The sequence below is a fragment of the Mustela erminea genome, chromosome 4 (genome assembly GCF_009829155.1).
Source record: "Mustela erminea isolate mMusErm1 chromosome 4, mMusErm1.Pri, whole genome shotgun sequence".
Classification (NCBI taxonomy): Eukaryota; Metazoa; Chordata; class Mammalia; order Carnivora; family Mustelidae; genus Mustela; species Mustela erminea.
In genome coordinates this window covers 119,332,773-119,354,045 of record NC_045617.1, presented here as the reverse complement: position 1 = coordinate 119,354,045, position 21,273 = coordinate 119,332,773, and the positions used below count along the sequence as shown (strand labels likewise).

At 56.3% G+C, this 21,273-nt stretch overlaps 4 protein-coding genes across 8 annotated transcripts; 2 read left to right on the top strand and 2 right to left on the bottom strand.

The window, feature by feature from the left end:
- The first annotated feature begins 162 nt into the window (after window positions 1-162).
- B3GALT4 (beta-1,3-galactosyltransferase 4) lies at window positions 163-2,307 on the top strand. Its single transcript, XM_032340671.1, has 2 exons — window positions 163-490; window positions 676-2,307. The coding sequence occupies exon 2, from the start codon at window positions 699-701 to the stop codon at window positions 1,845-1,847; it is 1,149 nt and encodes a 382-aa protein (XP_032196562.1). The 5' UTR covers window positions 163-490; window positions 676-698; the 3' UTR covers window positions 1,848-2,307.
- An 82-nt stretch (window positions 2,308-2,389) lies between these two features.
- WDR46 (WD repeat domain 46) lies at window positions 2,390-10,982 on the bottom strand. Of its 2 annotated transcripts, none has more exons than XM_032340655.1 (15): window positions 10,669-10,982; window positions 10,346-10,558; window positions 10,158-10,238; window positions 9,897-10,009; window positions 9,685-9,772; window positions 9,492-9,553; window positions 9,148-9,252; window positions 8,910-9,060; window positions 8,655-8,790; window positions 8,362-8,461; window positions 3,701-3,843; window positions 3,287-3,381; window positions 3,033-3,128; window positions 2,771-2,884; window positions 2,390-2,658 (listed from the first exon to the last, which is right to left on the bottom strand). In XM_032340655.1, the coding sequence occupies exons 1-15, from the start codon at window positions 10,735-10,737 to the stop codon at window positions 2,560-2,562; spliced, it is 1,665 nt and encodes a 554-aa protein (XP_032196546.1). In that variant the 5' UTR covers window positions 10,738-10,982; the 3' UTR covers window positions 2,390-2,559. The 2 variants fall into 2 exon arrangements, with proteins under 2 accessions (XP_032196546.1, XP_032196545.1); XM_032340654.1 differs by having other exon boundaries at window positions 3,530-3,843; window positions 10,669-10,978.
- Window positions 10,983-11,107: 125 nt separating this feature from the next.
- PFDN6 (prefoldin subunit 6) lies at window positions 11,108-12,454 on the top strand. 3 transcript variants are annotated; one of them, XM_032340675.1, is made up of 5 exons: window positions 11,108-11,174; window positions 11,320-11,469; window positions 11,716-11,786; window positions 11,866-11,990; window positions 12,213-12,454. In XM_032340675.1, the coding sequence occupies exons 2-5, from the start codon at window positions 11,406-11,408 to the stop codon at window positions 12,340-12,342; spliced, it is 390 nt and encodes a 129-aa protein (XP_032196566.1). In that variant the 5' UTR covers window positions 11,108-11,174; window positions 11,320-11,405; the 3' UTR covers window positions 12,343-12,454. The 3 variants fall into 3 exon arrangements, with proteins under 3 accessions (XP_032196566.1, XP_032196567.1, XP_032196565.1); XM_032340676.1 differs by having other exon boundaries at window positions 11,115-11,174; window positions 11,391-11,469; XM_032340674.1 differs by lacking the exon at window positions 11,108-11,174 and having other exon boundaries at window positions 11,181-11,469.
- Window positions 12,455-13,255: 801 nt separating this feature from the next.
- On the bottom strand, window positions 13,256-21,264 carry RGL2 (ral guanine nucleotide dissociation stimulator like 2). Of its 2 annotated transcripts, none has more exons than XM_032340642.1 (18): window positions 20,488-21,264; window positions 20,043-20,272; window positions 18,695-18,778; window positions 18,266-18,444; window positions 18,085-18,135; window positions 17,702-17,999; window positions 17,180-17,431; window positions 16,982-17,085; window positions 16,799-16,883; window positions 16,651-16,719; window positions 16,369-16,443; window positions 15,808-15,840; window positions 15,584-15,705; window positions 15,392-15,487; window positions 15,184-15,295; window positions 14,785-15,075; window positions 14,048-14,162; window positions 13,256-13,937 (listed from the first exon to the last, which is right to left on the bottom strand). In XM_032340642.1, the coding sequence occupies exons 2-18, from the start codon at window positions 20,229-20,231 to the stop codon at window positions 13,726-13,728; spliced, it is 2,367 nt and encodes a 788-aa protein (XP_032196533.1). In that variant the 5' UTR covers window positions 20,232-20,272; window positions 20,488-21,264; the 3' UTR covers window positions 13,256-13,725. The 2 variants fall into 2 exon arrangements, with proteins under 2 accessions (XP_032196533.1, XP_032196534.1); XM_032340643.1 differs by having other exon boundaries at window positions 20,073-20,272.
- Window positions 21,265-21,273: the final 9 nt, after the last annotated feature.

Here is a 21,273-nt window from a genome sequence, read left to right as displayed (position 1 = left end):
GCCAGTTGATGGTTCGGGTAGTATTTTCAGGTCTTGACCGCCCCTGGGTTTCTTTTAAAAATACGGGGGTGCGTAGGCGCGCAGAGGCCGGGAAGTTGTGGACTACCGGTAGGGATGAAATCCTCTAAATCGTTGACCCGGAAGAGCTGGGGTCCGCAGCGTAGCGGGGGGTCGCGTGTGTGGTTCAGGAAGTTGGCCGCGGCTGCCCCCGCCCGGCGTTCGCCTCAGCGACTGAGGCACACTTCTCCGAATTCCGCTCCCGCCGGCTCGCGCCGAGCCCGCGCCTCCGGGGCTCGGTCTGCCGTGTTTCGTCCGCCGCAGCCGCGAAGCTACCGAGCAGCTTCCGGCGAGGCGGGTGTGCGTGCAGCGCTACACCCTCCCAGGGAGGGGGGCGGGACCCAGCCGCCACCGCGGGCGGGGGAGGGGCTCCTGGCGCTGCAGGGACACCCCACCATGGAGCGGAGCTTTGGGGCGGCGGGGCCCCGACAAGGTAACCTCTCCGCGGTTCCGGCTGTGCCCCCTTTACCCCCACCGCCTCCCGGATCTCGGCGCTCTTCCCTGCTGGTGCTGGCCGCGCGCACCAGCCGCCCGCTCCATCCCAGGCGTGGCCGGTTAGACTCCAGTCACTGGGACCTGCGGCGTCCGCTCACTAACAGCCCTCCTCTTTCTCTCCAGGTCGCTTCTGATTACCCCACACCATGCCCCTCAGCCTCTTCCGGCGCCTTCTCCTTGCCGCCCTGCTGCTGGTGATTATCTGGACCCTCTTCGGGCCCTCGGGCATCGGGGAGGAGCTGCTGAGCCTCTCGCTGGCCTCCCTGAGCCCGGCTCCAGCCTCTCCAGGGCCGCCCCTGGCCCTGCCTCGCCTCCTGATCCCCAATGAAGAGGCGTGCGGGGGTCCCGGCGCCCCACCCTTTCTGCTCATCCTTGTGTGCACAGCCCCAGAGAACTTGAACCAAAGAAATGCCATTCGGGCTTCGTGGGGTGGGCTTCGTGAGGCCCGGGGGCTCAGGGTGCAGACTCTCTTTCTGCTGGGAGAGCCAGGCTTGTGGCATCCTACCAGGGAACCCCACATCAATCTGGTGCAGGAGGCAGCGGCCCAGGGGGACATCTTGCAGGCGGCCTTCCGGGACTCCTACCGGAACCTTACTCTCAAGACCCTCAGTGGGCTCAACTGGGCAAACAAACACTGCTCCATGGCCCGCTACATCCTCAAGACGGATGATGACGTGTTTGTCAATGTCCCCGAACTGGTGTCAGAGCTGATTCGGCGAGGGGGCCGTTGGGAACAATGGGAGAAGGGCAAGGAGCCACCTCTGAGAGAGGTTGAGTCTGGAGATGAAGACTTGCAAGAGGGGTCCATCTTGAGACAGCCAGTGCCTCTTCTCTACCTGGGCCGCGTGCACTGGCGGGTGCACCCCTCTCGGACACCAGGGAACAAGCACCAGATATCCGAGGAGCAGTGGCCTCCTACCTGGGGCCCTTTTCCACCCTATGCCTCTGGCACGGGGTATGTGCTCTCAGCTTCTGCCGTGCAGCTCATCCTGAAAGTGGCCAGCCGGGCACCCCCTCTGCCACTGGAAGATGTCTTTGTGGGGGTCAGTGCCCGACGAGGAGGCCTCACCCCGACCCACTGTGTCAAGCTGGCTGGGGCCACCCACTACCCCTTGGACCGGTGCTGCTATGGGAAATTCCTGCTGACATCCCATAAGCTGGACCCCTGGAAAATGCAGGAAGCCTGGAAGCTGGTGGGCAGCTCTGACAGAGAAAGGACTGCACCCTTCTGCTCCTGGCTCCAGGAAGTCTTGGGCATCCTGCGCTGTCGGGTAATAGCTTGGCTTCACAGCTGAGAGTGCCTGGGGCCGCAGGAGTGAGGAGCTGAGGGTCAAGCTGGCACCCCCTCCACCTTCTGCAGCCCAGGCCCAAGGCAGGGGGCCCTGACTGGCTGCAGTTGACCAGTTTCCTCTATCAGATGCTCTATTACTGAAGAAATCTAGGGAGAAATCTAGGGGCCTGGCCTGCCAGCCCCCATCACGGTCGCCAGGAAGAGCAAACCAGTGCTGGGGTGCTTCTCTTCAGCTATGGCAGAGGAGGGGCATAAGCTCCTCAATAAACTTGTTTGTCTACCTCTTCGAGTACAGCGTGATCCTCACCAGGAGTCCAAGAACACAAACTTGGGGAGCCTGGAGGCTGCCAGACCATGCTGGATGGGAAGGACATCGATTGCCAGGGACGTGGGAAAGAGAGGAGGAAGGGCCCTACAGAAAAAGGCTAAGGTCATGGTGATAAGATACAGGGTGGGATAGAAGCGGGATACCAGGACCCCCTGGATCCTAGGGTAGTCCCAGGCTGCGCAAAGAGAGGGGAACAGGTCCCCAGTCTAGACACATTATCCAAAAAAATAGCCATCTTCTTTAATACCAACCCAGCCCAGGAGACAGCTGTCCCTCCCCAGTTGGGGAAGGGGTACACTACCCTCTCCTCATTCCAAGAAACAGGGTCATCTCCCCACAGGCCATCATGGGGACAAACTGTTGTTCTCAGACCACCCTGGAGCATGGCTCAGCGCACAAATCTGTCCAGGGCAGATGGCCGGGCCCTTGGGAGCTTGGCCTTCTCTTGCTTCTGTGGCTGTTGCTCAAGGCTCTGCCGGACTTTATCCTGGGTGGGAAGATGGAGACAGGCTGAGAAGTGGCAGGCTGGCAAGGGCAGAGGCACTAGCAGGATGACACAGGCCGTGGGATGCCTAGCCCACCCCCCAATGATCATTTACCCGGTGCTCCTTGTCCATGACCTTCCTCTTCCTCTTCACCAGGCTTGCTGTCGAGCTGCGGCCCTTCTGCTTTGGCTTTGGTTGGAAGGGAGCCTTGGCCTCGGGGTCATAGCCCTAAGCAGGGGGACAAGGGTGAAATCTAGAACGGCCTTAGGGGCCAGGAACCGTGGCAGCCCCCATCTTCTGTGCCTCCTTCTGGGGACATGGCATGGCAGAGGGGGAGGAGGGGAGGAGGGCCTGAGTACTGGGGCCTGCTCCATACCAGCCTCTCTATCCGTTCCTTCTTCTCTTGCTCCAAAGAGATGACATCAACCTCTGCCAGGGCTCGTGGGTCCAGACAAATGAGCTCTGCAGGTACCTAGAGGTGTCACAGAGGCACAGGAAAGGGTCAAGAGCCACAGAAGAATGACCCAAAGAGGGATGGAGGCCATGGGGCTGCTGAGTCCCCCTCTTCCCAAGACCCCTGGGGCATGGGGAGCCTTCCCCAACCCCAACCCCACACAGGCTCATGCTCACCTTCTCCAGCAGGGCCTTCACCTCCCACTCCTGGCGCTGCTTCTGGCTCCTGTATGGATTACTCTCTAGGCCGTCAAAGTTAGGTTCAGCAGCCCCTAGAGGGATGAAGAAGCATGAAGCCATAAACAGAATCCAGTCCAGCAGCTGCAGCCCAACCAAGCCCTTTGTTCCTGGCTGTCCTGAGCCAACCCAAACTTCCACCCAGAGTTCATTCACATGGATCCCATCTCCTGTCCCACTCACCAGGGACCAGCATGCTGGTGATGCCGCCACTGTGCCCCACCCCCAGCACATCTTCAAAGGGGCAGAAATGAAGGCCATGCACATGGCCTGAGAGCCGGTGGGTGAGGTAAGGCTGCTCCAGGGAGGGTGGGCTAGCCTTGCCCTGCCCTGCCCATATGTTGACCACATCACCCATGCCCGCAGCCAGCAGTCCCCGCTGGGAAAAGGCCAGATGCCCCGCTCCCTGGGGCAGGGTCCGAGCACTCAGAGGCTGGAACATCCCTCGTAGGTCAAAGATCTTCAGCTGGTGGTCCAGGCCAGAGGTGGCCATGTACCTGGTGGAGAGGGGGGTGGGCAGTTAAATGAATCTGTTGCGTGGGCCTGCTGAGCAGGGCTGTGGCCAAGTGAAGGCATGAAGTCTTGCTGGGGAGAAACAATTTTTATTTCCCTTTTACAGACGAGGAAACCGAAGCTCAGAGAAAGGTGATCAGGGTGAGTGGTAGAGCTAGAATTCAAATCAGGCCTGTCTCTTCAGTGTCTGTCCTCTTAATCAAAGGGAGAGCACACACGCCCATCAGCCAAAGTGACCTGTTCCACCGCATACAAGGGAGCGCAGTGGCTCTGCAAAGAGAAGGACTGTCAGCAACAGTCAGGGAGGACTTCATAATAAAACTGGGATTGGAGCCATTGAAGGTCATTTTCGAGGAAGCACAAGAAACACCTAGCAGGTACAAAGGAAGGAACATCACAGTGTGGAGGTGAGATGGAAACAGAGGTCTGCTTTCGGGATTGGTGGGACATGTGGGTAGCAGGATGAGGAGGGGAGCACTGGCAGGGGCTCTTTAAACTCGGACTGAAGATGCAGATCTCTGACACTGCTCTCTGGCGATGAGAAACAGACTGAAGGCTGCATGGAGTTGAGAAAAGCTAAGGAAGCAGTGCCGTTGTGCGCTGGAGGACCCCACCCCACCCCGTATTTCCCTGGAAGAAGGGAGGGCCACGCTCTCCAGGAATGTGTACTGCAACTGCTTGTTTTCAGAGATTGGGAGTGTCTATCTTAGGTTCAAGTTGTTCCTCAGAGACGGAGGTTGAAAGGAGACCTTCAAGGCCGGGGAATTAAGTTTACCAAAAGGCCACGGACTCTCTTCTTCGCCTTGGCTGTGAGCCCCAGAAGAGGGGACTGAGGGGTTCCTATGAGAGGAACTAGCCCTGTGATGGGGCTGAACAGAGGCCCAGTTGGATTCTATTCCAGACACAAGATGATCAGGGCCCCAGCTCCAGCAGAAGGAAAGACCGCCAGTACTAACCAGGAATTACTGAGGGCTCCTGGGACACAGGGTCACTCCTTTCAGTCAACCCACAACCGAAGGGCACATGCTGCCTACTCTCCCCACACACACCCACCTTTTGGATCCGCTGCACAAATACTAGCCCGCTGGCCGGAGGGCATCCAGGCTGCGCTACAATGCTTCTAAACTTCAGAAAACAGTTTAGCTCTGAGAATCTAATCCAAACCTAATGCAAGCTTCCATAATGCCTTTTTGTTTGTTTGTTTAATTTAACAGAAAGAGAGATCACAAGTAGGCAGAGAGGCAGGCAGAGAGAGAGGCGGAACCAGGCTCCCCGCTGACCAGAGAGCCTGATGTGGGGCTCGATCCCAGGACCCTGAGATCATGACCTGAGCTGAAGGCGGAGGCTTAACCCACTGAGCCACACAGGCACCCCTCCATAATGCCTCTTAAGGCAGACAGCAAGCCTCATCTCTGTGGCCCCTGTGCCCTGAGGTGCTCCTGAGGGCGACCAGAGATAAGCAGAGGTGGGCCTACAGTCAAGGACCTGTGCTGTTGTCCAGGTGTGGACCAAATCTCAGGGAACCAAGTGACTAGGCCTTGGGCACAGCAGTACTTGACTGAAGCAGCCCAGGGAAGGCAGACCACAGCTTAGACTCCGTGGCCCATAGAGAGCACACTCCTAAAGCCGGCTAGCACAAATATGGAGTAAAAACGGCTGAGACAAATCACTTAGCCCCAAAGATACAACAACTATGAGAGGACCAGGGAGGGTGGGCCTGAGCATCTGGACAGTTTTCAAAGTTGATGGCTACTAGGCTGTTCCTTTTCCTGTGTTTAAAACCACTTAAAAATAAAGTAACGTAGGGGCACCTGGGTGGCTCAGTGGGTTAAAGCCTCTGCCTTCGGCTCAGGTCATGATCCTAGGATCCTGGGATCGAGCCCCGCGTTGGGCTCCCTGCTCGGCGGGGAGCCTGCTTCCCTTCCTCTCTCTCTGCCTACTTGTGATCTCTGTCAAATAAATAAATAAAATCTTTTAAAAAAATAAATAAATAAAATAAAGTTACGTAGTTTACACCACATATAAAAGATTCCCGCGCAGCAGTGTGAAAGGAGGAAGGCAGCTGTGGGAATGATCAATCTGCCAACAGCACCCAGGACATGCCGGGAGAAGGAAGAACCAGAGGCTGGAAAGTGGCTGCGAGCATCACACATGTTCACAGGAGGCAGCGAGGATGGAGATAACAGACCTCGGAGAGAGCAGCCGGGACTTCACACAGGGTTGTGGACAGTAATGAAGTGACAGCACCAAAGCAAGTAGCATGAGCCTGGGCCTCCAGGAAGCACCCGGTAAACAGCAACTTGGTTCCTGCCCTTACTGCTGGCTGAGGATGATGGGGCTGTGTAGCTAGAGGTGTCAAGTCCAATTCTGGGTGAGAGGAAAATGTGGCAGAAAGGGAACAAGCCAAGGAAGAACAGGGTAACCTATCCCTTAACAGACACATTCGGTCTAGGGTGACAGAAGACAACTCAGCAGGAACTAAACGCATCTCCTGAGTAATCATTTCCAAAAACTCCAGTCTCCTGTTTCTGTGCATAAAGTAGAATACCGCACCAGGGCAGGGCCGATAGCCCCTTTATCCTTGGACCGCCCCTAGAAGCCCAGGCCCAGAGCCCAGCCCACAGCAAGTGCCCGGGAGTGCCTAAAAAAGAAACAAATTAAGGGGAACACCCACTATTCCCATTAGAGGGAACCTGAGTACAACAGAACACACTGTGTACACATATATACACACATACACAAACATATGCCTCAGACGGCACACCAGGGCAGCTGCAAACTCTCGAAGAGTAGAAATTCTGAGCAGGCCCACCACTCCTACCCCTCACGTCACCTGCCAGGCCTAAAGAGAATGATCACCTTTGATGATGACAAACCGGTGGCGAAAACCAGTGCTCCATACTCCCTGGGCACCAGGCCAAACTTGATATGCCTTAACTCGCTTTAACATTTAGGACGCCTTGGCGGCCTACAGCCCACACCCCAAACAAATCCGGCCACCACCTACTTCTGGACAGCCCTCGAGCTCCGAATGGTCTGGCCATTTTTAAGTGCCCGGAAAAAATTCAAAAATATTTTGAAACAGGTGAAAATTTGGGGTGCCTGGGTGGCTCAGCGGGTTAAAGCCTCTGCCCAGGCAAAGCCTGGCCAGCCTCGATCCCAGGGTCCTGGGATCAAGCCCTGCATCAGGCTCTCTGATTAGCAGGGAGCCTGCTTCCTCTCCTCTCTCTCTCTCTCTCTCTCTCTGCCTGCCTCTCTGCCTACTTGTGATCTCTGCCTGTCAAATAAATAAATAAAATCTTTAGGAAAAAAAAAAAAGAAACAGGTGAAAATTATACAGGAGATTCAAATTTCAGCATCTGCAGAGGCAGTTGTTTGGGAGCACGACCCCAGTCATTCACTGGTTTCTTCTGTGATCACTTCTGTACTATAGTAGCCTGGGAGAGCCATCAAGACCGACATCGCATGTGGCATGTCATCTCTTCGTACCACTGTGGGCACATGACAACTCGTGGTGACATGGTTATAACTTGACAGCGTTTAAAGTGCCACCTATCTCATCATCTGTATGAAAAGGTCTTCGAAGACAAAATAGGTAAGATCTCTCCACAGATCAAAATTAAGGGAAAAATATTTGCAAATGGAATTGCTGATTCAGAACACTAACTGTGAACCTCAGTTGAGCAAAATGTTATCCTCAAAAGGGAAACCCAATTCTTCCCATTAGTATACCTGTGTTACAAAAATACTATATTTGGTAACTATTATATTTTGAATTTTACTGCTTAAAAATCTGTGATACTTTGTTTTCTCTTTACTCAAATACCTATACAATACACTCAAATTTTCCTCTTGGCCAGCAAAACCTAAAATCTTTACTATCTGGCTCTTTACAGAAAGAGCTTTCTGATTCTTGAGCTAGACACTCATCCCTACTCTTGGGGTGAGGAAAGTGTGTGGCACACAGAGGTTACAAAATGTATCCACACTTACATGGCCTGTCAGTGGTTAACCCCAGGATTTATTTACCTTCTTATTTTTTCTAAGTAGGCTCCACACCCATCACGGAGCCCAATTCAGGTCTTATCTCAGGGTCTTGAGTTCAAAGCCTTAAGACCTGAACTGAGATCAAGAGTCAGATGCTTGGGGCACCTGGGTGGCTCAGTGGGTTAAAGCCTCTGCCTTCGGCTCGGGTCATGATCCCAGGGTCCTGGAATCGAGCCCCTCATCGGGATCTCTGCTTAGTGGGGAGCCTGCTTCCTCCTCTCTCTCTGCCTGCCTGCCTCTCTGCCTACTTGTGATCTGTCAAATAAATAAATAAAAATCTTTAAAAAAAAAAAAAGAATCAGACTCTTAACCAACTGGGCCACCCAGGTGCCCAACCAGGATTTAAACCTAGGCAGCTTGACTGTGAGTCTGTGCTCTCAAAGACACACTGCCCTCTATATCCTTCCACCCAGCTGTTACCTCCCCAGCAGCTCATGACCGAACAAGTGACTTACGTGCCTGTAGAATCTACAGCCACAGCCCGGACTCCACCCCGATGACAGAGGATCTTTGCCAGTGGCTCCTTCATGGCTGGACTCCATAAGGACACGGTACCTGGATGTCAGGGGAGAGGAGCCAAAGTTATTAACAAGCCCTGAGGTGATTACATCTGGGAAGGACAGGGTTTCAAGGCCAAGGAGTAACGAGAGAGATGAATAGGGGCAACCTGAAGGCACTTGGAAAGTACAAACATAGAAACAAAGCAGGTCTAGGTGGTCAGAGAGTCCAAGCTCAGCTAGAGACCAACCATTGCTGTGTCCGAGGTGGATGACGGCATTGTAAGGGTTCTTAGTCATGACGTCCAGCCGTCCAGCCCGAGCATTCAGAGCTGCCACAATCTTTCCCACTGATACGTCCAGGTAGGTCAGAAACCCTGTCTCTGACTGACCGAGAGAGAGACACAGAATGAGTCCTGACTGCCCTGTCCTTCTACTGGGATCCCAGAGAAGCAACGGTCTTCTCAAGGGCTGCCACCCAATCCCTGTGCTCCACATCCACTCACAGCTGTAGCCAGGAGGAAGTGGAAAGGCAGGAACTCCAGCCGTGTGACTCGGTCACAGCGGCGGATACAGTGGAGCTCGATGCCCTGGTTGTCGTAAATGTGAAGCCAGCGATTCTGAGCAACAGCAAGCAGTGCTTCCGAGTGCAGAAACCTGGAAGTAGGAGTGGAAAGGTTCACTGGGAAAGGGGGGTTGGGGGCGGTTATTCAATGAGGAAAGGGATGCCTCACTCCCACTGACCGGATGTCCCGCACTGCCTCCATGACGTTGATCTCACACATGAGCCTCTTTGTTACCCAATCAAGGGCGGCCACATGACCCCGGTGCCCTCCAAAAGCCAGGTGTCTGTTGGGGGCAGGGGACAGGTAGAGCATCAGTGCAGAAAAGCACCCTGACCTGGACCGTGTGAGATCCATCCCACACCGGCCCCTCCTCTATATGCTCACCCACACATGCAAGCAAATCACAGGACCCTCCCCCCACCATCAGCCTAAACATACACTGGTCCAGCCGAGAAGAGCGTGACTGATGTGGTTAAGAAGATGAACCACATCCTAGTTCAAGAGACTGCTATCCAGCCTTACCTCCCAGTTGGGGAGTAATTCAGTCTGTAGGGTCCAAACTGCCTCAAGTTTAAATCAAAGTGCTGAGAGAGGAAAGAGTGCAGGAAAAAAAAAATCAGGAAAGAAATGGCTCCTTTCAGTGTTCCCTCTTCTAATCCCCACTTCCATCTTGCTCTGCACCACCAATCCAGCCGGTGGCCCCTTTGCAACTCACCTTGGCTGCACTTGCAATATCCACGGCCTCCACAATGTCAGCCTGGCATATCTTTGCTGTGTCCTCCCCATCCTCCCCTTCCAGAAACCTAGGAGTGAGTGCTAGCGTTGCAGTCAAACTCCCAAATATGCAGTGGGTGTACCAACACGAAAATGAGAAAGAAAAGCCCCATAAAGCAGGGCCTGGGGAGGCCCACATTGGGGTCCACTTACCCGGGTTCCTCAGCAAGCAGTAGCTCAGAACGAGCAGCTTTAATACTGATTTCCTCTTCCTCAGCCTCAGCCACCTCAAGTCGGCTTCGGGTTTTGGACTTCGAATGTGGCAGCTATAACATCGTTGGTCGGGGAAAAGTGAGCGAGGAAACAGACATTGTTTAGGGTCCCAGGAGAGCCATCCAGCACCTCCCCACCCCCTCCAATTCAATCATATACTCCCGGGTTGCAACTTCTCCCCACTCTCCAGCTGGTCTTCACCTTTTTGGATTTGTCAATGCGACGGAACTTCCGAGCCGCCTCCACAGGGACGGGGGCAGGGCCTGGAAATGGATCCTGGGCCTGGGGAAGAAGAAACAATCAGCAAACAGGCTAGGGTTGACCCCAATCCTCGCACCCGTGAAGCACAAGGCGACTTGTCCCACCACCTTATCAGGTCCCAGGCTTACCCCGGACACGCTCCGCTGAGACTCAAGATTCCTCCCTTCTCGGGGTTTCTTCGGGAGCTGAGGTTTCCTGGAGATCCGAGACTTCTTTGCTATGTTAGTGTTCTTTGGCCTCTGGGGGCGAAGCTCACGATTCCTCTTCTTGTTACGAGGGGGCCCTGGAGAGGCTCCCGCAGCGGTTAGAGTGGTTTCTTCGTCCCAGTACCTCCGCGGTTTCTACGGGCACATAAGAAGCTCTAATACTCCGTAGCCCGCGCCGCGCCCCGCCCCCCTGGGACCCCGCAGCTAGAAACTTCCCTTCCATCCTAGGAAGGAGACGTCTCTACCTTCCTCTTGGCCTGAAGTCTGTTCTTCTTGGGCGGCACATCCTTGCTCGGTTTGGGGGCTGTTTCCATCTAATCCACCCGAACAACGATCCACGTGCAAACTCCTCTCAGTTGTCCCACAGACTGCTTGAAAACTCCCGGAAGTCCGCCTTCCTTTATCCAATCAGCGCCTACCAGGTCTGAAGCCTTCTAGGCGCCATCTTGAATAAGGGCCCATTCTCTCGAGGGGCGGGGCAGGCCTTGATCCAGCAATCTGGAGCAGCAGCTTATGCCGGAGTAATGAAAGAAAGGTAGTCTGGAGCTGGGGCCTAAGTAACGGTGCGCATTCTTCTTCCGGCTTCGTGTCCCCGTCTTGCCTAAAATATCCCGAGTCCAGTCATCTGGCGGAACGCCTTTCATTAAGCCAGAACTACAGTTCCCGGCATGCATCAGAAGACAGCTTCCGGCGCCGTCTTTTCCCAGCATTCTTTGTTTACTTCCAGGTTTAGTAATAGTGAAGGGAGAACGTGAGTAGGGTTGGGTTACGGTTGAGGGCTTTGGGGTCTTGCTGCGCCCGCCACGCCCTAGGGCCAGAGTAGAGAGCTCTCCCGGACGGGGTGAGGCTGCGGTGCTCCGGGAGGCTGCCTCTCAAGAGTGCTGTCATTTCCTCAGGCCAGGCCGAAAGGGAAGTTCGAGTACCTTCCACAGTGTGAGACCAAGCGCCCCTCTCCCGCTCCCCGCAGGCCTTCGTCCCCGCCATGGCCGAGTTAATCCAGAAGAAGCTACAGGGAGAAGTGGAGAAATATCAGCAGCTACAGAAGGGTAAGGGAGCAGGGTCGGTGCGGCCTCGCCCCAGTCCCTTCACTCACAGCCCAAAGCCAAGCCAAGAAAATGATTTTCACTCGAGGCACCGCGTGCTTATCCTTCCCCATCACAGTGCTCTTCCCCACCCACTGACCTGCCGCGGCATCCTTGTCTACTTCCTCAGCTCCGTTTTCTTCTTACCAGGATTGGCGTCAGGCGGCCCATTTGAGGTTTCTAATCAAGCCTTTTTTTCCCAACCCCCAGACTTGAGTAAATCCATGTCAGGGCGGCAGAAGCTTGAGGCGCAACTAACAGAAAATAATATCGTGAAGGAGGTGAGAGAGGACTTGTGGGGGCGAGGAGGGACCTGTACCGGCTGTGGTTCTGATCACGCATGTCCCCTCCCTTCATCAGGAGCTGGCCCTGCTAGATGGATCCAACGTGGTCTTTAAACTTCTGGGTCCTGTGCTGGTCAAACAGGAGCTGGGAGAGGCTCGGGCCACCGTGGGGAAGAGGCTGGACTATATCACAGCTGAAATGTGAGTCTTTGTTCTGCCACCCTGCAATGCACCTGACACCGCTGGCGTGAAGGGGTTGAGGAGCCATTGTAGTGTAGCTCCCGGGTAACCTCCTCTTGTCCAGTTCCAACAAACCCTCCCCCAGATGTCAGGTTTTCCATCAATCTCTTCCTTGCCTTCAGTGTCCTCAATAATAAGTCCCATGAATTTCTCATTTGCTTTGTCTCTCTTCTCTCTCCTCAGTAAGCGATATGAATCCCAGCTCCGGGACCTCGAGCGGCAGTCAGAGCAACAGAGGGAGACCCTGGCTCAGCTGCAGCAGGAGTTCCAGCGGGCACAGGCAGCCAAGGCGGGGGCTTCCGGGAAGGCCTGACCCTGTGGTGGGGGGAAGGGGAGGGGAGGGAATGAGGCAGCTCTAGGGTCTATACTGTAGCTAATAAAATGTGAAAACATCTGGCTGTTTTGTGATCAGCCACTTTCTGTCATAATTGTCTCCCTCCGTTATCTGGGGCCCTTCCACTTTATTTATATATTGCGTGTATTACTCTGTCTGGTCCAAATTCTTGGAATCTCTGCAACAGAGTAATCCTTTCTTCTCTCCTACGACTTAAAATCTGACATGTCCCAAACCTACTTCTTGCCCATATGCAACCCTTAATTCTTCCTTACCTTGGTTGGCACAGCAGTTCAGGAAACCTGAGAAGAGCATTTCCAACACAGCAATTGTTGGAAAGATGAGTTTAATTACAGAACTCACAGTAACCTAAACTGAGATCTCGGGACGGAATGTGGTGACCCTCCTCACTATGATTTGTCGTCATCCTCCAGAAAGCCCTGGCATCTCTCTTCAGTCAGTCTCTAGAATTTGTTTGAATGTAGTTTAGACTGATTTAAAATCCAACATGGAATGCTTTGTGATGTTGTCAAGTCCTCCAAGTTTACACATTACCCACAAAGTTGGCCTTCCATTTCTTTGTCCTAAAATTGTTTCTTACAGATTTCCAACCGGGGGTCGTTCTTCAGACTGATTGCTTTAACTGGGTGACTAGTATTTGATGTGGGTGACAACGGAGGAGAAAAACTTAGGGAATAAAAGGACCCAGCTGGAGAGGTTACTGGGGAGGAATTCACTACTGTGAGGAAACTTTTCACCAACACCTCGCTTTCAGCAACAGGGACAGAAAACATTGAGCCCTTTCTTGTTCCTTGATGTCCACTTCCAGCCATCTCCCCACCCAAACTCCCAGCTGCTAGACCATATACACTGCAAGGACAGGACTGGGAAATAAAATTTTGGTAGTGTTTTGGTTTATTATCTTAGTGTCACAGTGACAGGAACACCTAGAGTAGGAAAAGGAACTCCTACTAGAACCCACTTCTTGCCATCTTCTCTCCCCAGGGCTCAGAGCCTCTAGGCTTTTCCTCTCCCCCTCCTTATAGGCCTTTCCTTGGCCCTTGGCATGCTAGGATGTGGCCAGGAATCAGGAACTGATCCCTTTTTCCAGCACTAGCTGTGTGCTGCATTCATGGAAAGTAGGGAGGTGACACAGGTATCCAGCTTGGTTACCGAGATGACTAGTTCCCACAAAGCTGATTCTCTCGGCTGTCTGGTGAACCAATGGCACTTCACTGCCCCAGGGCGTCTGGCCACCCTTCTGGATTTCTTGCCAGCGCAACATGACCACCACCATTCAGGATGTCTCCCCACATCTGGTATGGCCACCAGGAGTTCTGCTGAGCTGGCAGGGCTTCCTCCTCAGAAGAGGGCCCGGGCAATCTTCCTCCCTGTGGCCTTGATCCTGGGAAAGGAACCCCCTCCTCCCTCACTTGGGGGAGTTCCTGAGGCAGAAGGGCTGCTGGTGAGAGCCAGTGTAGCAGTAGAGGGCCTTCGCCGTTGCCGTAGGAGGAAATCGTGTGAAGCTCCATCCATAGCATAGAAGACGTTAGCCGAGGGTGGGATGGTCAGCTCTGTGTGTTCAGAGAGGGGGCATCAAGAACAGACATAGCCATTCCCACCACAACCACCACGAGTGGGCAGCACTCTCTTCCAGAGTCTGCCTTCCCTCATGGCCTCTGACCTCGCTCCCCTGGTAGCAGCTGCACGAGCTCGTACTCCGAAGCCACCGCGGAATCCCGATTGTTTTTCTTAAGGACACGACTGATGACACTTGGAGCCTTGTCTTGGCTTGTCACCTAGTAGGACAGGAGGCCAAAAGAGCAACAAATTGGCCATCACCTCTGCTTTCCACCCTTTCAGCTCTAACCACTGACGTGGTTACCCATGTCAAACACTTCAGAATGAACAGGGAAACCCTATATGGTAGCTCCCTGTACTCCACGGTGTCCAATAACATAGGGCTGCTTCCCTATGAAGAAACTGCTGTAGGTTCTGACAAGCGAAATTCAAGGTGCAGCAGCTAATGCCAAGTAGCCTTTAAAATAAAATAGCTGAGGGGCACCTGGGTGGTTGACCTTCCAACTCTTAGTTTTGGCTCAGGTCATGATCTTGGTCACAAGATTGAGCCCACACTGGGCTCTGGGGTGCTGGGTGTGGAGCCTCCTTAAAATTCTCTCCCTCCCTCTCCCTCGGCCCCTTCCCACTCCACCACTTGCGTGCAGGCTCATGCGCGTGAGCTCTCTCTCTCTCTCAAAAATGAAAATAAAAAAATTTTCTAAATAAAATAGTTGCCATAACCAAAGGTCAGAACTAAAACTAGACTTATCCTCCCCGTTGGCTATTCAAACCTAAGACAGCACCCGTAGTCCCACAAGGCATCCTCCTTCACCCCCACCCCCAAGCCCGCAGCGTCCTCACCAAGATGCTCTTGTAGACACTGCCATCTTCTCCCAGCTCCATCTGGACTCGGATGATTCGGCAATCAGAGGCCCCTGGCCCAGACCCGCCACCCCCATATCCTGTCCCCTTGGAGGCCCCCTCCGCACCCCCACTGAGTGGGGAGCCACAGGAAGCGGAGCGGCGGTGACCTCGAGAGGGTCTTGGAGAGGAGGCTGGGGGAGAGAGGTGGCTGGGGTCAGCCGGACTGTGCAGGGATGGAGTGCTCTCCAGGGCAGAGTCCAGAGATGAGACAGATGGCCACTTCATGTGCTAGGGACAAACAACATGGGGGACCAGCATGAAGGCAGAGAGGTCAAGGAAGAAAAGTTCACAAAGGCAGGGTCAGTGTTGAGGTCTGAGGTCATGAACAGAGCTCACCTGGGCCAGCCGAGTCAGCAGAGGGGCAGGGGTTCCAGGTGCCTCATCTCCCCCCACGCTGGGGCGGTCCCAGGAGACCAGGGGGGTGGGTCCCCCAACAGAGCCCAGAACTCTGGAGTAGTGAGAGATTGGGAGGGTCAGAGGAAGAAGGGCTCTTCTCCCAAGGAGCTTCGCCAGGACACTACCCCCCAACCGCTGACTCCCTCACTCTGTCCACTGCGAGACGACCAGCGTCGGCCGAAGCACACGCGGGGCAGGAGGGTCACTGGTACCAGTTGGTTCCACCTCACAGGACACTTGATGGCTGGGAGAAGCACCAGTGGGCAGAGGGTAGGATGTGACACATTGATCCCCACACTCAACCCAAGCCCTGGAGTCCCAACCTCATCCAGTCTATCACCTCTGGGCCTCTGTCAATGGCCGGAGCCCATGAAGCCACCGCTGGATATCGGGATCGGGTCGGAGGTCATAGCCACGACATTCATTCTGGAGCCGCCGCAGCTCAGAAAGGACAGCGAACTCCTAGGAAGGAGCCAAAATTCAGGGACCCCTGACTCTCCCCAGTCTCCCCATCCTGGGACACAGCTAGGGCTGTCTGGCATCCAGCCCGGGCACTCCCCTCACCTTCCTCCGCTTGTCGAAATTGATGTATCCATTCTGTAAGAATAAGGGGGATGGAGTGAGGCCCAACCCTGTCACGGAGGGAACACACCCACCCACGTCCGCCTCACACACACTCCAGCCACCAGGTCTCTCAGTCCTCTGCCCCTCCCCTTGCTCCCCGTCACCCTGTCCTACGAGTGATGTCCATTTCACAGCTGGGCAAATTAGGGCTCAGAGACAAGGAGGAACTTGCCCAAGACCCCAGTATCTGTTTCTTTAACAAAGGCTACGTATGCTTACATTTCAAGCCCGCTCCAAGCACCTGCTGAGCAGTAATTCACCCAACTCTCATAATAACAGACTCGCACAGACACTGTCGCTGCTTTCCCATTTACAGATCACTGAGACACAAAGAAGCTAAGCTACCTGCCCAAGTGACAGAACCAGGGTGCTGACAGTCTGGTTCGAGCCCTGGAGTTCTGGGCTGACGGCCTGCAGCACCTTTCTGGAAGGTCTGTCTGACCCCAAGGCCTACTCATTCCTTCATCACAACGCACACACGAACACACACACGCCACTGACCTCCAGCTCATCCTTGGAGGCTGCATCCAGCATCACAAGGTCCTTCAAGAAGGTGCCAAGGTATGGGACCACACCCTGAGGTCAGAGGTCAGGATCAGCCACACGCCCCACCCCCCCTCTGATGGCTCCACTATCCCTCTGCACTTTCCTGTCCCATGACCTCGGAGGACAAACTTAACTCCACCCCCCACCCCCTGCTATGTGTCCCCTAGCCATCCCTCAGACCCCTTCCCCACACACACTCCTTCCTCTTTCACAACCACCCCCCAGCTAGTCACTCACCCCACCCCGGGAGCCAGACCTCGGAGCCTTCTTGGAATTCGGCTCCAGAGAGGGCTGCAGCTTCACCTCCTGGTGGTGACAGAACAAGGAGGTTTGGGTGTGGGTCAGGGGTGGGGAGAGCTGCAAGCGCCAGAGAGCAGGGCCTCACCTGTGAGAGGAGCTCCCGGCTCTGGGAATAGTTATCCTCCTCAGAGAAAATGTGGCAGAGGCTGGAGAAGACTCGGAGGCTGTCTCTGGGGGGGTGGAGGGCAATAGCCTTGAGGATGGGCCAAGCTCGCCCCCACGCCTCTTCCCAGCCCTCAGCTCCCGTCCAGTGCCCCAGACTCCCCACCTGGCTGCTTCCCCCCAGGCTGCTCGAAGCCTGTGGATGGGGCTGGACTGCAGGGCCGACACAACAGCATAAACTGAAGAGAAGTTTCGGAGCAGACGGCACTCCTATGGTGGGGGTGGGGGCGTCACAAAGGGAGGCCTGAGCTCTGGGACCTCTCTCTACACCAGGGTCCCCAATAGGGCCAAGCCTCTTTCTTACCTCTGCCACACGGATCCACTTCTCCAGGAGCCGGGCCCTCTGGGGAGGACGGAGTGGCCGAACTGTCACCTCCCCGAGCCCCTCTCCGGTTGAGGTAGCCCCCAGGACAGAGCTGACCACCGCCCCAGCCACCTTGTTGAACTGTGTGACAGTGGCTCGGACAGATGGGCAGAGGTGGGAATGTCCTGGCCGGTCTCTGTGACCCCACAGGCTCCCCAGGCACTGAGAGGGGACCAGACTGAGAAACAGCTCCTGCAGGACAGAGGGCAGACGTTAAATCTCAGAGTCAAGTGAGGTCAGCCCTCCGATATCAGGGGCGCAAGGATCTCAGGTGGCCAAGGAACTGCAGGGGCGTGGGGTTTGAAGGGTAACAATCAAGGGCAACAGGGGAAAAGTCAAAACCGAGTGGACAGAGGAGCCTGGGAGCCGGTTCAGGAAGGGTTGGAAGCAAGGAAAGGATGTGGAGTCAGGGAGAGGTTAGCACGGGGGCAGGGGGCATGGGGTAAGAGGTCAGGGTCTCACCGCATCTAGCAGGGTCAGCTGTTCGGCCAAGTGGTCAGCGAGGAACACCAGGACATCCGTGGGGTCAGCAGGGGGATCGCCGGGGAGGGCCAGGGGCTTAGGAAGGTCGGGGGCCTGGGAGTCCACCCGGGACCGGAGGTTGCGGATGAGGTCAGCGCTGCCCCCCCCAACACCCGCCCCTGCTGCATACCCGGTCCGAAGCAAGAAGCTCTCAAGCCGGTCAAGCTGACCCTTGACCTCAGAGCCAAAATCCTCAGGGTGAGAGGCCAGCCAGGTTGACAGTACAGAGATGGCTACCCTGGAGAGGGGGAACCCAGGAGTCAGAGATCAAGCTGCAGCTCAGCCAGAGGCATCGGTGAGGTCAGCAGCCACAGGTCACTCACCCTATTGTCCTCTCTAGTTCACCAGTAGGATGAGATTCAAGGGCTTCCAGCCTGGGAAGGAGAAGGGATCCTATCTGCCCATTTTTTCCAAACCCCCGGTGGCTTTGACTATTTTGGTGGGATTTCCTGGCTTCAGAAAGTCCAGACACCTCCACAACCCTTGGCCCTTTATGACCCTGACCTGTCAGCCATAAGCCCTAGCAGGGCCGGTGTGGAGGTGAAGGCCCGGTGGGTGGCCAGGAAAGCTGATGTGAAGGTCACGTCAGCCCCTGATGTCCGGGCATCCAGCAGGTGTCTGACCAGGGCCTCCAGAGTGCCGGCTCGGAGCCTTCTGGAGGAACGTGGGGGAGGTGTCGGGGCCTGGGGGAGACAGAGGAAAGTCACTGACCCTTTTTCCAACTCAGCCTCCAGATCTCTGAGGGATATCCCAGACCTAGGAGATGGTCCAGACTTGTTAAATTAAGATTCAGAGAGGGCCAAAAACTTGACCTAAGTCACAGGGGTTCAGTTCTCCAGACCTCTGACTTAGCACTCTGGCCAAAAGTTGGGCAGAGGAAGAGGCACTGGGAGGTGATGGGTCAGAGATGAGAAGCCAGAGTCAGGATCTCACCGAGGGATCGGGAGGCCGATACTGGCGGCTTGTGACAGTAAAGGTGGCACCATCCTCTTCCTCATCCCAAACAGACACAGGGGCCTGGTGGAGTAAGGAAGGGAAGTCAGACAGTCCCACACCACCCCCCCACTGCCCCCAGCCCTCACCCCCAGGCCCTACTCCTCCCTCTGTACCCCTCACCTGTGGTGGCGGGGGACAGTACCAGCGAGTGCGAGGGGTGGGGGGGGCTGGTGACCCCAGGTCTCCCCCACTGGGGCCCAGACAGCCCCCCCCAAGCCGCCTCAGGGCCCGGTGGAGTCGAGGGGGTGGCAGTGGGGGGGCGGGTGGAACGCAGGAACCCTGGGTCTGGAGACCGCTGTAGCCCTTTCCCCCCAGAGCTGAACCCCAACAGAGCACAGAAGCAAGGTGCAAAGAATAGGAGGGAGAAGCAAGAGAGGCAGAAAACCAGAGGCAGAGGCCTTGATAAGTTGGAACCCCAGTCACAGGCACAGCCGCAAGCTCCGCCCTCCCCCGCAGGAACTGACCAAGCCCCAGGAGTTAGTCCTTCCCCTTAGCCCCCGTTCCCCGGTCCCTCATTGCTGGGAGACCCCCCTCAAGGTGGCGGCTCCAATCCCAGTACAGGAAGGAGAAGGGGAAGTTGGGATGATGGGGGGGGGGCGCCGGCAGACTCAGAGAGTCACGTGGCCCCAGCCCCTCCCCCAACCGATCCCGAAAAACCAGCCCTGCCAGTCACCCTGCCCTCACCCAGTCTCCGGACCCAAGAGTCCAGGGCCTCAGGGCCCCGAATCCAAGTTCTGACCCCTCCTGAGGCCCCAAATCCTGCTCCTGGCCACACCATTAGTCCCGGAGGAATGCAGGTGACACCTCCCCCCACCCCAACTCGGCCTGGGATCTACCCTCCAAAGTCCAAAAACCTGGGCTTCCCGCCTCCACTCTTTGCCCAGAGGGAGAGGGGGAGGGGTCACGAAATCGAAGGGTTCCCTCCCCAATCCCAGAGTCAGTGGAGCCGGTTACTGTGGAAACAAACCCCTCCCCGCCAAACAAAAACAAGGAGGGCGACAGGGACCAAGACACGGTGCCCAGAGAGGCAGGCACAATCAGGCCGAAGCAGGGAGAGACAGAGACTCGCAGGACAGAGCCAGACGCTCTGGCAGGAACAGGGACGGTTCCTGCGGGCAGGTCCTGAGTCACACTGCCACGGGGAACCACAGAAACTCCGGGACTCCCCGCAGCGGGCAGACAGGCAGACACCCAGCTAGAGGCGCGGAAATAACTGAGGCTGGGAGGAAGAGATGAAGGGACACAGAGGCACGAGACCAAGGTGGAGAGTCTCCGAAATGTATACCTCCCCGACTTCCCACCACTCGCGTCTCACCTCGTCTTCTTCCTCCTCCTCCTCTTCCTCCTGCCCCCCGCCCACGCCCTGGCCACCTGGGCCCCCACCCTCTTCGGGGTCTCGGCTCCGGAAGCTGCTCAGCACGACTTCCCCGGGGGGACTCGTGTCCCAAAGCAGCCGCAGGGGCCGCGGGAGCATGGCCGAGTGAAGGAATCAGCGGGGTCGGGCCATGGGGGCTCCTGGGGAGAAACGGAGGGGGGTGCAGGTGGAGAGTCAGGTGGGCGCGGGGGATCGGGGAGGGGAGGGACGCGGGTAGGTGCCTAGGTGACCGTATGGGAGTCCTGCGGGGGGGGGGAGCAACACAATAGTGGAATATGGGGATCCCTGGTGCATTTTGGGGATGGGGTTCACGAGTACGGAAATGGGCAGGGTCACAGGGTGCTCTGGCTCTGACCTGCTCGGGAATGGTGGGAGCAGCAGGGATCCCGGGCCGCTGTTCCCGTCGGTCTCCGGTCCCCAACCGAGTCCCTGGACCGAGTCCCCTCCTCGGCTTTTCCTCACCCCCCGTTACCCCCCCGCCAGGCTCCCGGGCCCTCCCGCCCTTTCCGCTCCCCCCCACGTCCGCCCGCTCCGACAGCAGGAGCCAGAAAGGGAAGGAAGTGAGGACAGGAGCCAGGGCCGCGGACTAGGGGAGCGCTGGACGTCCCGCGGCCGAGACCCAGCAACCAGGGTCCCCAGCTCCGCTGTCCTCGGGGCCCCCTCTGCGGGGATACTGGGGCCCACGTCGCCCCGCACTTAATTGGAAAAAGGATTCCCGTCTCCAGCTCCCGAGGGAGGACAGGAGCCGAAATTGACATTCCCCTCCACCCTACAACACCGAGGCTAGAACTCCCGTGGGAAGCGTTTTGGGCCGAGAGGGATGGGTTACTCCACCCCGCGGGGTTACCCTCCCCACCCACACCCACGCGTGTAGCGGACCGGAATCCACTCCGCGTTTTCCGAGGAGCTCGGGGTTCCCGCCCTCTCGTAAGGGGGCGGAGCAGGAAGCCGCCACTTCCGGTTCTAGGTTCGGCTCTCCCGGGTTTCCGGCGCCCGGCGCTGGTATGCGTGCTCCCTTCGGCTTACCCCCGCCCCACCGAAGCCTGCTGCTAGAGGGCGTCCTGCCCGCCTTGAGTGGCGCTCGACCCCCCATGTTCCGGAGGGTTGGGTGTCGCCAAGGCATTTGAGAGGTCGGAGGTGA

Coding starts and splice junctions, on each gene's coding strand:
- RGL2 (XM_032340642.1), bottom strand. CDS start 20,231: ATGCTCCCGCGGCCCCTGCGGCTGCTTTGGGACACGAGTCCCCCCGGG. Junction 18,779..20,042: donor AGTGGTGGGAAGTCGGGGAG/GTATACATTTCG, acceptor TTACTCCACCAG/GCCCCTGTGTCTGTTTGGGA. Junction 18,136..18,265: donor CTAGGGCTTATGGCTGACAG/GTCAGGGTCATA, acceptor TCTCCTTCCCAG/GCTGGAAGCCCTTGAATCTC.
- B3GALT4 (XM_032340671.1), top strand. CDS start 699: ATGCCCCTCAGCCTCTTCCGGCGCCTTCTCCTTGCCGCCCTGCTGCTG.
- PFDN6 (XM_032340675.1), top strand. CDS start 11,406: ATGGCCGAGTTAATCCAGAAGAAGCTACAGGGAGAAGTGGAGAAATAT. Junction 11,787..11,865: donor AAAATAATATCGTGAAGGAG/GTGAGAGAGGAC, acceptor TCCCTTCATCAG/GAGCTGGCCCTGCTAGATGG. Junction 11,991..12,212: donor GACTATATCACAGCTGAAAT/GTGAGTCTTTGT, acceptor CTCTCTCCTCAG/TAAGCGATATGAATCCCAGC.
- WDR46 (XM_032340654.1), bottom strand. CDS start 10,737: ATGGAAACAGCCCCCAAACCGAGCAAGGATGTGCCGCCCAAGAAGAAC. Junction 9,773..9,896: donor CTGCTTGCTGAGGAACCCGG/GTAAGTGGACCC, acceptor ACTCACTCCTAG/GTTTCTGGAAGGGGAGGATG. Junction 8,462..8,654: donor CCACCTCGGACACAGCAATG/GTTGGTCTCTAG, acceptor CCTGACATCCAG/GTACCGTGTCCTTATGGAGT.